The 15,498-nt window shown below is 35.9% G+C and overlaps 1 protein-coding gene across 1 annotated transcript in view; it reads right to left on the reverse strand.

The window, feature by feature from the left end:
* LOC114326292 (calmodulin-binding transcription activator 2) overlaps positions 1-15,498 on the reverse strand; it is a 298,703-nt gene that overhangs the window by 29,578 nt on the left and 253,627 nt on the right. The window contains exons 16-17 of the mRNA XM_028274604.2: positions 11,159-11,226; positions 7,450-7,613 (exon numbers count right to left, since the gene is read on the reverse strand). Of these exons, the coding sequence (XP_028130405.2) occupies positions 7,450-7,613; positions 11,159-11,226 (232 nt within the window). The remainder of the gene's footprint in view (positions 1-7,449; positions 7,614-11,158; positions 11,227-15,498) is intronic.

Genomic DNA, 15,498 nt, shown 5'->3' on the forward strand with positions numbered 1-15,498 from the left:
TACTTTATAGTGCTTATTTATATGGCAAATAATTATTTTTTGAAATTCGTTTTTCAATTTTGATTTAAAATTATTTAAATAAATTACGGGTCAAATTTAAATTAGGAAGTCTCATATAAAAGACTGTTTCTTCATCTTTGCAGAAAAAAATTGTAAAATCCTTAATAAAAACAAGAATTGCCGCAGCAGTTAAAAAAGTAAATTTTCTGCAAAAATTACCAATTTTTAATTATTTAAACAATGATCCCCACATATGAATCATATACTTTCTTGAAAATATCTTTTGTCTTGACCTCAACTTTCATAAAAAAATTATTCCAACCTGTGCGGAATTACATTTTGATTTTATTTTATTTTATTGGGCTAGTGGGAGAACGAGCAAGTTTTGGCTACTGGAAATAATGAGGGAAGCATGGAGAACAGAAAAGGTACCGAAAGACTGGGAAGAAAATTTATTGATACCAATCCTCAAGGAAGGAGATGAAGCGGAATGTGATAACTATAGAGCTATATGCTTATCATCAGTGGCATATAAAGTCTACACCGGAATAATAGAAAGGAAGCTCAGGAAAGAACTGGAGGGAAAATTAGAAGAAGAACAAGCTGCTTTTAGGAAGGAAAGAAGAACAACAGATAATATATACATATTGAGAAATATAATTGAAAGGAAAAACGAAATAGGAGAATACTTATACCGGGTGTCCACTTATATTTTCCCCCATTTTAACTGCCTATAACTTCTAAACGGTTCAAGATAGAAATATGCGGTTTTCGCTGAAATGTTTTATTTTAGTAAAAGTTTTGTCTGAATGGATTAAATTTTTTATATCGCTTTGAAATACGAAATAAAAAATGGCGGATTTTTGAAAAAAACTTTGTTGACTTTTTTTTAATGGAACACCCAGTATATTTTTTTGTAAATTGAAAGAAAGGTCATTCACCTATCCAGCGATATAAAGTTTTTCAAAATCGGTTGTCAAATCACTGAGTAATTAATTTTTAAAATGAGGGGTGCGACGTGGATATCACATACCTAAATAACATAATTGAGCAAAATGATATTATGTTATGTGATTTCCACATTGCATCTCTCATTTTAAAAATTAATTGCTCAGTCATTTGGCAGCCGATTTTAAAAAATTTTATATCGCTGGATAGGTAAATGACCGTTTTCTCAAGACAAAAAAAATATACTGGGTGTTTTAATAAAAAAAGTCAACAACGTTTTTTTTTAAATCCGCCATTTTTTATTTAAAAGCGATATAAAAAATGGTCATTTACCTAAAAACTTGAAAAAACGGTCATTTACCTATCCCGTGATATAAAATTTTTTAAAATCGGTTGTCAAATGACTGAGCAAGTAATTTTTAAAATGAGAGATGCAATGTGGAAATCACATAACTTGCTTAGTTATGTTATTTAGGTATGTGATATCCACGTTGCACCTCTCATTTTAAAAATTAATTACTCAGTGATTTGACAACCGATTTTGAAAAACTTTATATCGTTAGATAGGTGGATGACCTTTCTTTCAATTTACAAAAGAATATACTGGGTGTTTCATTAAAAAAAAGTCAACAAAGTTCTTTTCAAAAATCCGACATTTTTTGTTTCGTATTTGAAAGCGATATAAAAAATTCCGTCCATTCAGACAAAACTTTTACTAAAATAAAACATTTCAGTGAAAACCGCATATTTCTATCTTGAGCCGTTTAGAAGTTATAGGCAGTTAAAATGGGGGAAAATATAAGTGGACACCCGGTATATTACGTTTATAGATATTAAAGCTGCTTTTGATTCTATAAATAGAGAAGTAATATGGTCAGTAATGGAAGAACTGCAAATCCCGCAAAAGATAGTAAGCGTGGTAAAAAGTACATATAGAAACGTACTTGCTAACAGGGCCGCCGCTACCATGTGTGCTAAGTGTGCATCGCATACGGGCGGCTAACAATAGGGGCGGCCAAAAGCAGGCCACTGATGATAATACTTTTTTTAAAACGAAAATAAATTCAAATAATTAAATAGTAATGATTCAGATAATTCTGTAAACTATTATTATTACCTGATAATACTAAAATGCGTTTCATTTATTTATCATTTATAGTTCTTTTTTTCATTCTAATCTAAACAAAAATATCAGAAAATATTATTTATGGTATGCACTGCCCTTTTGCAAGTATAGTCATAAAGCAGTTCCGGGAATACTTTTTCATTCAAAGCGGCTGGCGGCTTTCGGACATTTAGAAATTTTTATCGTCCCCATGTGGAGGCGGTCCGCTCAAGTAGAATACCTCGACAGCTTCTCCTGATCATCGTAGAAGGCAACAAACTGGAGCAGCTGTCCGCTCCCCTCTAGCCAAGCTCCTAACCTGTTCCTGTGTGATAGTTAATACTCCCAACTATCATACGATATCCACCCCTACCCATTATAGGTACACGTCCCGATACCTAAACCTATACCCGAGGAGAAAACCTCTGAAACCAGTGAAGGACACCACTGAAAACAAACGGATATGTATAGGGATGACGGCTATGTATCATCCTAATATACTGCCACCCCAACCTCAAGGTGTAACACCCTCATGCCGAAAGGGTGATGGCCCAGGGGTAACATAGTGGGTTACAAGCGATGCCTAAGGGAGATGGCGAACCCGAGCGGAAAATAGCCTTGGAGGGGCAAGGGCGCACTGCTCCACTGAACCGATCAGCACGACCCAACTTGTGGAAAGAAAAATGGGACAATTAAAAAGAAAAACAATAAAGGCAGAAGAGAGAGCAGCGGGAGCGAAAGAGAAAACAAAAGAGGGAGGGAAAAGGGAAGGGACGAAACTCGAGGTTAGAAAAGCTGGAGGCGAGAAGTGGAAGAAAAGGAATTAATCGGATCTAGAACCAGTGCAGGGAAAAGAGGGAAGGAAGAGAGAAACAGAAAACCAAGAGAGAGGAAGAAAGAAAGAGAACAGGAAGAGAAAAAGAGGGAGAAGAGACAGACAGACATTTCATTTAATAAAAATAATAGGTGGAAATAGTTTCTATCCTTGTGGAAGCGGTACTCACCGGAAAGACAGCAGACGTTCAGATACAATTAGCGTCTCTTTGGAAAGACAATGAAGTCGATTTTTCAAAGTAACAAGGCATTTACTCAACACATTACTTCTACACATTTATTTAAATACTAGTAAGGTACATTTTTCTAAAGTGTTGAAATTGGAAGAGGGCGGCAAATATTAAGTTGCACACGGGCGGCCAACACCTTAGCGGCGGCCCTGCTTGCTAAAGTACAAATAAACGGAAACAGATCACCAAAAATAAACCTAAGGAGAGGAATAAAATAAGGGGAAAGTCTCAGCCCAGTTTTGTTTGTATTAGTAATGGATGGAGCAATGAAGAGCGCTAAAAGAAAGTCAAGGTAATTACAGTCAACAATAGGGTACAGGAATTTGGTACCAGTGAGAATGGAGGGATTACTATATGCAGATGACCTAGTAATAATAGCAGACAATAAAGAGAAAATGCAAAAATGAATCTATATCTGGGTGGAAGAAATAGAAAATTTGAAAATGGAGGTAAACGTAAAGAAAACGAAGACCATGATAGTAACCAAAAAGAAAGGGGAAGAAATAAACCAAACGATATTTAGGTGCAAAAACGAAATAATAGAAACAGTCTCGACGCTTGAATACCTGGGAGTAATAATATCAGAGGATGAAAAGCTAGATCAAGAAATCTCATACAGGGCGAAAAAAGCAAATAAGATCTACTATGCACTAAATATAACAATATTTGGAAAGGAAGAAATAGATAAAGAAATAAAACTGAAGGTATACAATGCAATATCTGTACCAACTTTAATATATGCAAGTGAGACATGGGTAAACAATGCAAAAATATACAGTACAATAAACGCAGCGGAGATGAAGCAGCTGAGAAAAATAAAGACTGAAACATGAATCGATAATAACCAAGATCCAAAAAAGAAAATTAAAATGGTATGGACACATTAACAGAATGGACCAAGGAAGACTACCAAAGCAGGTAATGGAATCAAAAATAGCTTTAGTTTAATGGAAAAACATAAAATGTCACTTTCACTACTTTGCCAAAAATGTATCGATAATATGTCTGTGTAGATATTGGCATTGAATCCGACCCGGGCCGACTGTCACATGTAACACCGTTGCCGTATCCTCTATTTTTTCATACTATCACGTTACAATTTTTTGTGATATTATATTTGTGTGTGAAATGTATCATTTTTGTGTATTTTAGGTATGTTCTAATATGTTATGTATATATAGGTTTTTACTTGATTATTTTAAATCATTGTGACGTTTAACTTGCTAGAAACCTTGTAATATTGTGTACCTAATGTGTTAAAAGTAAGTAGTTTTAAAACACCAATTAAGTAAAGTTTATTATGTTGTTGTTTTCACCAAATTTGAAAAAATGTGAAAACATTGAATTGTCCACGTTCGTCTGTCCGTCCGTCCGTCTTGTCTGTCTGTTTGCAAACTCAACTCCTTCGTCATTATACCAGGTAGAATGACAAATGAGGTGTCAAATGAAAGCTTATCCAAGGATGGTACTAAAGGTGAGAAATTTAACCTAGGCTGTCTGTCCGTCTGTCTGTCCGACCGTGTATATGATTCCTTCGTCACTGTACCAGGTAGAATGACAAATGAGGTGTCAAATGAAAGCTTATAATCCAAGGATGGTACTAAAGATGAGAAGTTTGACATAGGCTGTCTGTCCGCCTGTCCGTCCGACCTGGTATAGTGACGGAGGAGTTATATTCGCGGACAGACAGACAGACGGACAGACAACCTAGGTCTAATTTCTCACCTTTACTACTATCCTTGGATTATAAACTTTCAGTTGACACCTCAATTGTCATTCTACCTGGTATAGTGACGGATGAGTTATACTTGCGGTCGGACGGACAGACGGACAGACAGCCTATGTCAAACTTCTCATCTTTAGTACCATCCTTGTATTATAAGCTTTCATTTGACACCTCATTTGTCATTCTACCTGGTATAGTGACGAAGGAGTTATATTCGCGGTCGGACGGACAGACGGACAGACAGCCTATGTCAAATTTCTCACCTTTAGTACCATCCTTGTATTATAAGCTTTCATTTGACACCTCATTTGTCATTCTACCTGGTATAGTGACGAAGGAGTTATATTCGCGGTCGGACGGACAGACAGCCTATGTCAAATTTCTCACCTTTAGTACGATCCTTGTATTATAAGCTTTCATTTGACACCTCATATGTCATTCTACCTGGTATAGTAACGGAGGAGTTATATTCGCGGTCGGACGGACAGGCGGACAGACAACCTATGTCAAATTTCTCACCTTCAGTACCATCCTTGGATTATAAGCTTTCATTTGACACCTCATTTGTCATTCTACCTGGTATAGTAACGGAGGAGTTATATTCGCGGTCAGACAGACAGATGGACAGACAACCTAGGTCTAATTTCTTACCTTTAGTACTATCCTTGGATTATAAGCTTTAATTTGACACTTCATTTATCATTATACCTAGTATAATGACGGAGAAGTAAATGTTATTATTCTATTATTCTTGTAGGTACATTTAACATTGATTGAAGTTATGAAAGAAATATATAGAAAACAGCATGGCAACAGTGTGATGCACAAACATAAAAATGCAGCCACATTCAGCTGTGCCAGCTGTGCGTTACATAGGGTGCTTTAAAATCCAAGATGTCCTACGGTTGCTATGGACAACGCGCGTAAAACCAAACCTTACGCGCTAGAGCGATAAAGTGACGGTACTCAGTAAACGTCAACTTTTCGTTGCCATTGACAAGCGAAAAAGTCTTCTTTATCAAGTGATTGTAGAAAAAGAATTTTAATTTTGGAGTGAATTTTAAAGTTTGAATACCCTTTTATATGTTATAAAGGTCTCAACTATGTACAGTTAGAATTCTACAGTTCACGTGGTCTTTGCTCACGTGGTTCGCAGAGGTGATGATAGTTTAGAGAGATTTATTATTTCTGGAAACGTTCCGGAGAGAAGACCAAGAGGATTAGCACCAATCAGATAGTCCGAAGAAATTCAGAATTCAGCGGGCCACTCATTCTGGGAAATGCTTAGAGCAGCTAAAGAAGCAGCTCTTCTATATGACTTCAGTTTGGTCAATTACAAATAATAAATCTTAATACACAGAGGTGTAACCAGGATGATCCTAAGGGGGGTTACAACTACTTGATGGTCTCTGGGGGGTATAGACTAGTAATGGTGTTAAGCGTATAGAGCTCAAAGTACATTCAAATGGGGGGGGGTTATAACCCCAAACCCGCCCCCTGGTTACGCCTAGGTTAATACATGATTTTAAGATATATCATGTGAAGATGAATAATTTAAGTAATTATTGTAAACATATTACATTGTTTAAAATGTTATGAAAATTGTAATAATACATAAGGAAAGTCATATATCATTCTATCCAAGTGATCACAACATTGAGACAAAATACGTTTTATATTCAATTGATACATTTTCGGTAAGAGGGTAACTGGTATCAAATTGAAAAAAATACTTAAAGGATTACATAGGTCTTGCGGGTAAAAAAAGTGACTTTTAAAAAAAATTATATCTCGAAAACTAAAAATTATTTTTATTTCTAATTGGAACATGTTTTAGCAAAAAATATTTATTTTTGTAGAGTTGACTGTAATTTTTCGACAACAGCTCTTTTTTGCGGTGGGCAGCATAGCTAAGTCCAGTCTCATCTGAAATCAAAAAATCAAAAAGTTTCTTGTAGTTTATACCTCTGGCTAGTGAATGAACGAAGGAATTAAAAAAAATGAAATTTGAAGATGTTACATAAGTTTAAACACATCTTCGGCCCCAATTTTTTTCATTTTTTTTCAAAAATGACCATTTTTATTACTTTTAAGTACTTTTTTTTTATAAAACAAAAACAATTTCACCTAATAAAAATTCCTTCGTTCATTCACTAGCCAGAGGTATAAACTACAAGAAACTTTTTGATTTTTTGATTTCAGATGAGACTGGACTTAGTTATGCTGCCCACCGCAAAAAAAGGGATGTTGTCGAAAAATTGCAGTCAACTCTACAAAAATGAATATTTTTGGCTGAAAATTTTTTTGGGAGTACCTTAGTACTATACTTTTACATGTACCAATTATACATAAAAATCGTTTTTAATTTTCGAGATATAATTTTTTTAAACAGTCACTTTTTTACCCGTAAGACCTATGTAACCCTTTAAAACTGTTAGGTAAGTAATCAAAAATCCCTAAAACTGTTACGTGATCAAGTATTACCTAACATAGTCAGTGGTTAGTTACATAGAGTTACAGCAAAAAAGAGAATTTACGTATGAAATAGACAGTTTAATTATGACCATTAGTAATATACTTACGATTAGAAAAACATTTGTACCAACCTGTAGTTATTATCAGAAAATTCAAAGTTGAATTCTGTAGACTCGAAACTAGAAGAAGATTGATCTAACAATGGTTCCATGAAAACATCAGATAAAGTATCAGTTGCCTGTAAACTATCTGGTGCACATGGACTTTTGTCCATCATCATTTCTTCACTTTCGTTCTAAAAATTTTAAGAATGTGTAAGTGTAAAGAAAATAAGTAATTTCATAGCCAATATCAATAGTTAAAGGTATATGATGGTATATGATGATAAATGTGTAAAGAAAATAATTAATCAAAAATAATAATACTTGTTGGCTCTAAAATTTAAATATAACATAACAGACACTAATTTATCCTTAGCTCATTGTCTATCCTGAAATTTCTAGGAAGGTAAACAAGTTATCAGGGGACACCTTCATTATGTGAGCAGGTGTAGGCCAGGGCTCGCTGAACGCATACTCTCTTATTGACGATAACTTCGCACATTCACATATGACATGCTTGACAGTTTCGTCTTCTCGTTCACACTCTCTGCGTAGAGCTGTGTCTACTGGCCCCAGTGTGTGGAAGTATTTGCTTAATTGACAATGACCAGTTAAAAACCAACTGTCAAGCAACCTATCACCATGCTTATGGTACCGCCAACTACGTAAAAAACTCCGTAGAAAACGCTCACCTCATATCTTCCATCATGCAAGATAATATACATTTGACCGTTACCAAAATAGGTGAAATGGAAGTGACAAATGTTTATAAACCCCCAAGTATTACATGGCCAAGCCACGTCATAGACATAAGGCCCCATCCCGCCATCTATTTAGGTGATTTTAACAGCCATCATCAAGAATGGAAATACAGAAATAACGATGAAAACGGGGAGACACTGCTAGACTGGGCAGAGAGTAACCACCTGCATCACGTCTTCGATGCCAAAGACCGGGGCACTTTTAAATCGGCGGCATGGAAACAAGAGTACAATCCAGATTTATGTTTTGTGAGCAAAAATCAGAAAAGCTACCCCTTACCAACCAAGAGAAGAGTACTTCATGACTTCCCGCATAGCCAGCACAGGCCGATCATTATTGAGATTGGTATCCAAATCCCACTAGTCACAACCATTCCACGACCACGCTGGAACTTTAACAAAGGTAACTGGCCCGCCTTTACCAACGAACTCGATAAAATCCTACGATGGATTCCACCAACAAAAATTATGAAAGGTTTAGAGGGGCAATAATTGCTACAGCAAAGAAACACATTCCCAGGGGCCATCGTAAGCAATACATACCAGGATGGAGTGAGGAAAACCAAAACCTCTACGAAGAATATCTTGAAACCGGTGAAAGTGACATTGCGGACGAACTTCTCCTGAGCCTTGATGTAGCAAGAAGGAAGAAATGGACAAATGAAGTCGAATCGTTAGATTTCAAAAAGTCTAGCCGTAAAGCGTGGTCGCCCCTAAGAAAACTCGGAAGTGACAAACTGGCAACACGACAAATCCACGACTTCAACCCAAATAAAATTGCATCACATATAGTTGCCACCTCCAGAGGAGCATGTTATAAAAAGTTTACCACTACTATAAAAAGGGAGCTTAAACATCTAAAAGCTGCCTGTCCATCAGATACAGAGTACTCCGCACCGTTCACTCCAGAAGAAGTCCCAAACGCCATCAAAGACATTAAACCTAACAAAGCTCCTGGTACAAATGGTATACCTCCCGAATTCCTGATCCATTGTGGGAAATTTGCAAAAACCTGGTTGTCTAAATTCTATACAGATATACTCAAAACAGGTAACCTACCAAACATCTTTAAACAAACAAAAATCATAGCCATTCTAAAACCTGGAAAACCAACAGACAACCCAGCGAGTTACCGCCCCATCGCTTTACTCAGTTCAGCTTACAAGCTCCTCGAAAGACTGGTCCTGAACAGAATCGGCCCAAAGCGACTTAAAAAAATACCAATTGAACAAGCAGGATTCAGGCCTCAACGAAGCACCACTGACCAAGTGCTCTCTATAACTACCTACATAGAGGCAGGTTACCAAAGAAAACTGAAGTCGTATGTGGCATTCATCGATTTATCGGCTGCATATGACACGGTTTGGAAAGATGGCCTCATCTATAAGCTCCTGAAAATAATCCCCTGCAAAGCAACCGCCCGACTCATAAATACTATGCTGAGCAGTAGAAACTTTCGTGTAACCATGGGAACTACAGTGAGCAAACAGAGAACGCTTAACAACGGCCTCCCCCAGGGCTCCGTACTTGCACCGCTGCTATTTAGTATGTATATAGCTGATATGCCCCCTACCAGATCTAAAAAATTTGGATATGCAGACGACTGGGCACTTGCAACTCAAAACTCCTTAATACAAAACTCCGAGGCAATCCTAACGGAAGATCTGGAACGCCTGGTTAAGTACTTTAAACAATGGAGACTTAAACCTAACCCCAAAAAAACCGAGGTTAGCTGTTTTCACCTGAACAACAATATGGCCCACACAAAACTTAAAGTGTACATTGATAACCAACTGCTCACAAACAACTATAATCCCAAGTACCTCGGCGTCACCCTGGACAGAACACTCTCCTTTAAGAAACATCTTGAGAACACCGCAGCAAAGCTGAGAACCCGTAACAACATCATACAGAAGCTTTGCGGGACTACATGGGGCTCAACAGCAAGTACACTTCGGTGTTCAGCCCTTGGACTCGTATACTCCGCAGCTGAATACTGCTCCCCTGTTTGGCTGAACAGCGTTCACACAAAAATTATAGATACTCAGCTCAATGCCGCCATGCGTCTCATATCTGGAACGATCAAGTCTACACCTGTGGAGTGGCTTCCACTACTGAGCCACATACCTCCACCTAACCTTCGTCGTCAGCATGCTCTGCTTAGAGAATTCCAAAAGCTGCTTAACAACCCGCAGTTACCTATACACACATATGTCGCCGACGCTAACTCACATCGATTGCGCTCCAGAAAACCTCCGACTAGAGATGCAATAAACTTGAGTTCCAACAATTTCCAAATGAACTCCCAGTGGAAAAACATGCAGAGCGACAGACCGAACCTAATAATGAGAAACACACCATGCATCACAGAAACTCCACCAGGTTTTGACCTCCCCCGAAAATCATGGTCAACTCTTAACAGGATAAGAACGGGTCATGGAGTCTGCGCAGATTCCCTTTATAAATGGAAAATGAGAACCTCTGCTGAGTGCGACTGCGGCGCCGAGAAACAGACCATCCAGCATATGATTGCCGAATGCCCTCGGAGAAAGTATGTTGGAGATCCTCTGGACTTCGCCTCTGCAACACCAGCGTCGATTGAATATATTAATACATTAGATGTTAGACTATAACATATGTGTGATAATGTTGTGTATCAAATTGCCATACGCTAAATAAAATAAATACACATCTCAGGATGATGTTATTACCATCCAAAGTTTAAGTTAGTGACTCATGACACTGCATTGCTAACTGTGATGTGACGCGTGGTCCAAAACTGGACAATAATGTATACATTATATTGCACTTAGTAGGTCACGCAAGTCACTTGGTTGCACAAAATGTGTCCAGTACACTTGAGAGTCCCATACACGTCCCACCAAATTCTAAAGTACTTACAGTGCTTCTTATGACCAACAAGGCAGATCAAATACAGAATTAATTTAATATAGAATTCAAATGATGATTAAGCTTACCTTAATTCTTTCAGGCATTGCAGCAATGATTTGTTCGGCTAATGTCAAAACTCTAGCATCTTGCTCCCCTTAAATTATACCAAAATATTTAAACATTCACTTTATTAAAATTATATGGGATTAATGTCACTTAACTGAGGAATAGTTAACATGCATCTAGGAGAGCTACATATTTGTATACATATAGGTACATGTATTTAAAAAGACCTTATATGATTGTTTACAATAGTTATTGTTTTTGGTTTAGTAAACTGTAGTAAATAAATATTATGCAAAAAATGTTGAATAGCTGATCGTAGAAGAAACCAGTGTATGATTTTTGACATTGAATAATACTTTTTAAGCTAATCGAATATGAATGTTATAGTAACTTCGTTTCGACACGATGCTTCTTCAAGGAAGGGGATTTATTGTGCGAGTGAGTTCAACATCAATTTGCGTTCAGTTTCCCAGTCCCAATAGTCCAATAAATGACCGTTTTGGAGTGTAATTTTCAGGGGCAACTCCAAATTGCATGAAAATTTGGATTTAGGTTCTATTTAGCCTCCACTTCAAAGTTGAATTTATGCCGTTGGTTGCTTTTACATGGGGGGTGACAGTCACCCCTTCTAGGGGGTGAAAGAATATACGTTCAAGATAAGCCCGGAAATGGATAAATAGACTGATTATCAGCAACTTTTGTTCTATAGAGTTTTTATGTATTTGTACCAAAAATTGGTACACGTATTTACCTTCCAGAGATAAATCTATCTCATCCATTGCAAATTTAAAGTACCGGTCATAGACGTCCGTTTTGGGTAGGGTAACGGTTATTTTATCGCATAACTTTTTTGTCTTTAATTTTTAAGAATGTTTGTCTCTGGATTATTAAATTATGAGATATTCTAGTACTATAAGGCACTCTTGCTTCAAGTCGATAGGATTCACCGTTTTCTAGAAAAATCGATTTGAAAATTTTTCTTTTTTTGAATTTCAAAAAAAAATTTACAAAATAACCATTTAGAAATACGATAACTGGTACGTTTATTTATATTCCAGAAATAAATCGATTTCACTAATTGCGGATTTCTAATTCCGGTCATATGCGTCCGTTTTGGGTAGGTCGACGGTTATTTTATCGCATAACTTTTTTGTCTTTAATTTTTAAGAATTTTTGACACTAGATTATTAAATGATGAAGTATTTTAATACTAAAATTTACTCTTGCTTTAAGTCGGTAAAATACACCGTTTTTTTATGAAAATTTTTTTCATTTTTTTTCAAATTCAACGAACGAAAGATTTTCAAATCGATTTTTCTAGAAAATGGTGTGTCCTACTGACTTAAAGCAAGAATACCTAATTAACTATTTTTCAATGGAAAATAAGCCACAATTTTACCAAAAGAATGATTTTATTAACGTTTGGACGCCCAAGTCGGGTGTCGTTGTCAAAATACAAAATATTACTAAATTAAACAAAAATGTTGTTGCTTAGTAAAAAATTCTTCTAATAATTTATTTAATCTGACTCATTTGTATCAGCAATTCAGACATGTATTATACATTTTAAAGTAGAAGACTTTAAAATGATATTGCTAATATTGATGAGTTGTGTTCCTGGGACGACTTTACTAAAAGATAATTCATTTGATTACATGAAATCAACCCAACTCAAGAATATCCGTCACAAAAAATCATATTTTTTGTGGTTTAAAAAATCAATGATTTACTATGAAATCTCTAGCGCGAGAATTTTACTGCCACCGTTGCATATCACCGTCTTTTTAAAGGCAGATCACATGCTATGATTTTTTGTGGCGGATATTCTTGAATTGGGTTGATTTCACGTAATCAAATGAACTATCTTTTAGTAAAGTCGTCCCAGGAACGCAACTCATTAATATTAGCAATATCATTTTAAAGTCTTCTACTTTAAAATGTGTAATACATGTTTGAATTGCCGATATAAATGAGTCAGATTAAATAAATTATTAGAAGAATTTTTTACTAAGCAACAACATTTTTGTTTAATTTAGTATTATTTTGTATTTTGACAACGACACCCGACTTGGGCGTCGAAACGTTAATAAAATCATTTTTTTGGTAAAATTGTGGTTTCTTTCCCATTGAAAAATAGGTGATTATAAAAATGTCACAAGGAAATAGCTTCAGAACAACATCAAGAATACCTATTATTACTAGAAGACCTCATAATTTAATAATCCAGTGTCAAAGTGCTTAAAAGTTAAAAACAAACAAGTTATGCGATAAAATAACCGTTGCCCTACGCAAAAGGGACGCCTATGACCAGTACTAGAAATTGGCAATGGATGGAATCGAATTATCTCTGGAAGATAAATATGCGTACCAAGTTTTGTTTTTATAAATAGAAGATTTCTGGAGATATTTAAGAAAAACTAATTACAAGACGCCATTTTTAGAGAGCTCTAACTCCCTTAGGAAGCATTTTGGGACTAGGTGAATTGGGTTAAATTGTGTTAAAATTATCTGAGGAATCTCCTGTCTTCGTTTGTCGGTAGAGTTTCTGGACGCCCGGTATAATAAGGTACGAGAAATATTAGCATATGCAGAAATATTATGCATATTATAAAATACGTAGTCAGAGAGAACCTGGAGACAACGGTGGCGAGACAATGGGAAATGTTGGCACAGGACTGACAAACATGGAAGGCAACAGTAAACGCGAATGGAAGGCAAAGACTCACGAAGAGTTGTAACGCCATTGATGATGATGGGTGGCGATGAGGAATATTAGCAGCTGCAATTGATAGTAAATATGACGATGAGATGAGAAAAGCGTAGGAGGGGAAGAATCAATAATTTTTTGCTTGTTTATCTTTAAAGTTGTGCAAAAATTTTTTGTATGTACAAGTCTGCAAGATACAGAATACTTATATATTTATTGAATACATACTAATTCAATACGGTCTTTTTAAATACCAAGAAAGAAAAAAAAAACAGAGTACACATAAAGCAAAAGCAGCATAAAGCGTAAAAATGATTAGTTTTTCTATCCAGAAAAAGTGTTAGTACAGATTTAAAGGAAATCTTCAGAGTTTCATGGCTTCAACTATATCAAGTTAGGTCTAAAACGTCGGTATAAGAATATAGATTGTTAGGGAGTGCATCAATTTTATCTATGACTATGGTTAGAATGCATACAGGGTAACTAATTAAACAGAGTAAGGATATTATCTTCTTTACTAATATAAGTATGTTAATATCAAATTTTGATCTTCTAGAAGTTTCCAGCAAATATGATCAAATATTATCTCTCAAATTTCAAGTCGATCAAATCTTAAATGTTTTCAACTTTAAGAAGTTTCGCAACTTTATATAAATATTAAATAAATATTAAATGGGCAGTATTTATAATTCGTACCTAGCTACCCCAAACAGTGCCAATTCGACGCTGAAAGTACGAACCAAATAGGAAGAATACATTACAATTGCTTAAGAAAACCAATATTGACGCCAAGAGATACCCCCGCATAGATTTCCGGTATACAGTTATCTGAAGATCATCTATCTGCAATCTCAACTTTTTACTTGTTCCTGGTCTGCTATAGAAGACAGTCGTATCTTTGCTACGTGGCAGCACCCGCTACTGTCATACCACCTACCTAGAGAGTAAGGTTTGCTTTAAATACATTATTTCTTGCTAAATTACATTGTTGCTGTTATATATAAAAACTGTTTAAGGATATAAGTAAAACTAAAGAAATGTTGGAACATAGTTTATTCTATTATTATTGGAACATACGTAAATTACTAGGAATTCTTAAGATCTATTATTAGGAAAAAGTGATCTCAATATGGCGCAAATACAGTCACGTATAATTTGGAAATTACGCGGCGTGTTTTTCACGTCATCAACGCGACGGCATTAGCGATCGTATAACAGCTTCATTACGTAGCCTGGACATACGGCTTTACGTGTCCTCCGAAGCACGGTTGCGGCTCAGTTAAATTAGAAACTGAAAAATTTCTGCTGTCTTATAAGCGCCACTTATACAGGTTGTTTGGTAATGAATGGGCCATAGCTTAACCTTATATTCCTGAGGTTAAAATAGGCCGATTTAAGCTAACTTACCTTAGTACGAAAGGTGATAATAACCGAAATACTTTAGTAAAAGTACCTCAAAGTTAAACTTTCATTTTATTTATTCTTGAATATTTCCTAACAGGCATGGGATAATAACACGAAATTTGGTAAGTGAGGTTAAAAACTCTAAATTCGCCACCAAAAATGATGTATTACCCAGAAGGCACCACATACTCCTTTCAGTGCTCATTTAATAGGTTAAATTTTTTTATTACCCACTCTACATACTTTTTG

The sequence above is a fragment of the Diabrotica virgifera genome, chromosome 4 (assembly GCF_917563875.1).
Source record: "Diabrotica virgifera virgifera chromosome 4, PGI_DIABVI_V3a".
Classification (NCBI taxonomy): Eukaryota; Metazoa; Arthropoda; class Insecta; order Coleoptera; family Chrysomelidae; genus Diabrotica; species Diabrotica virgifera.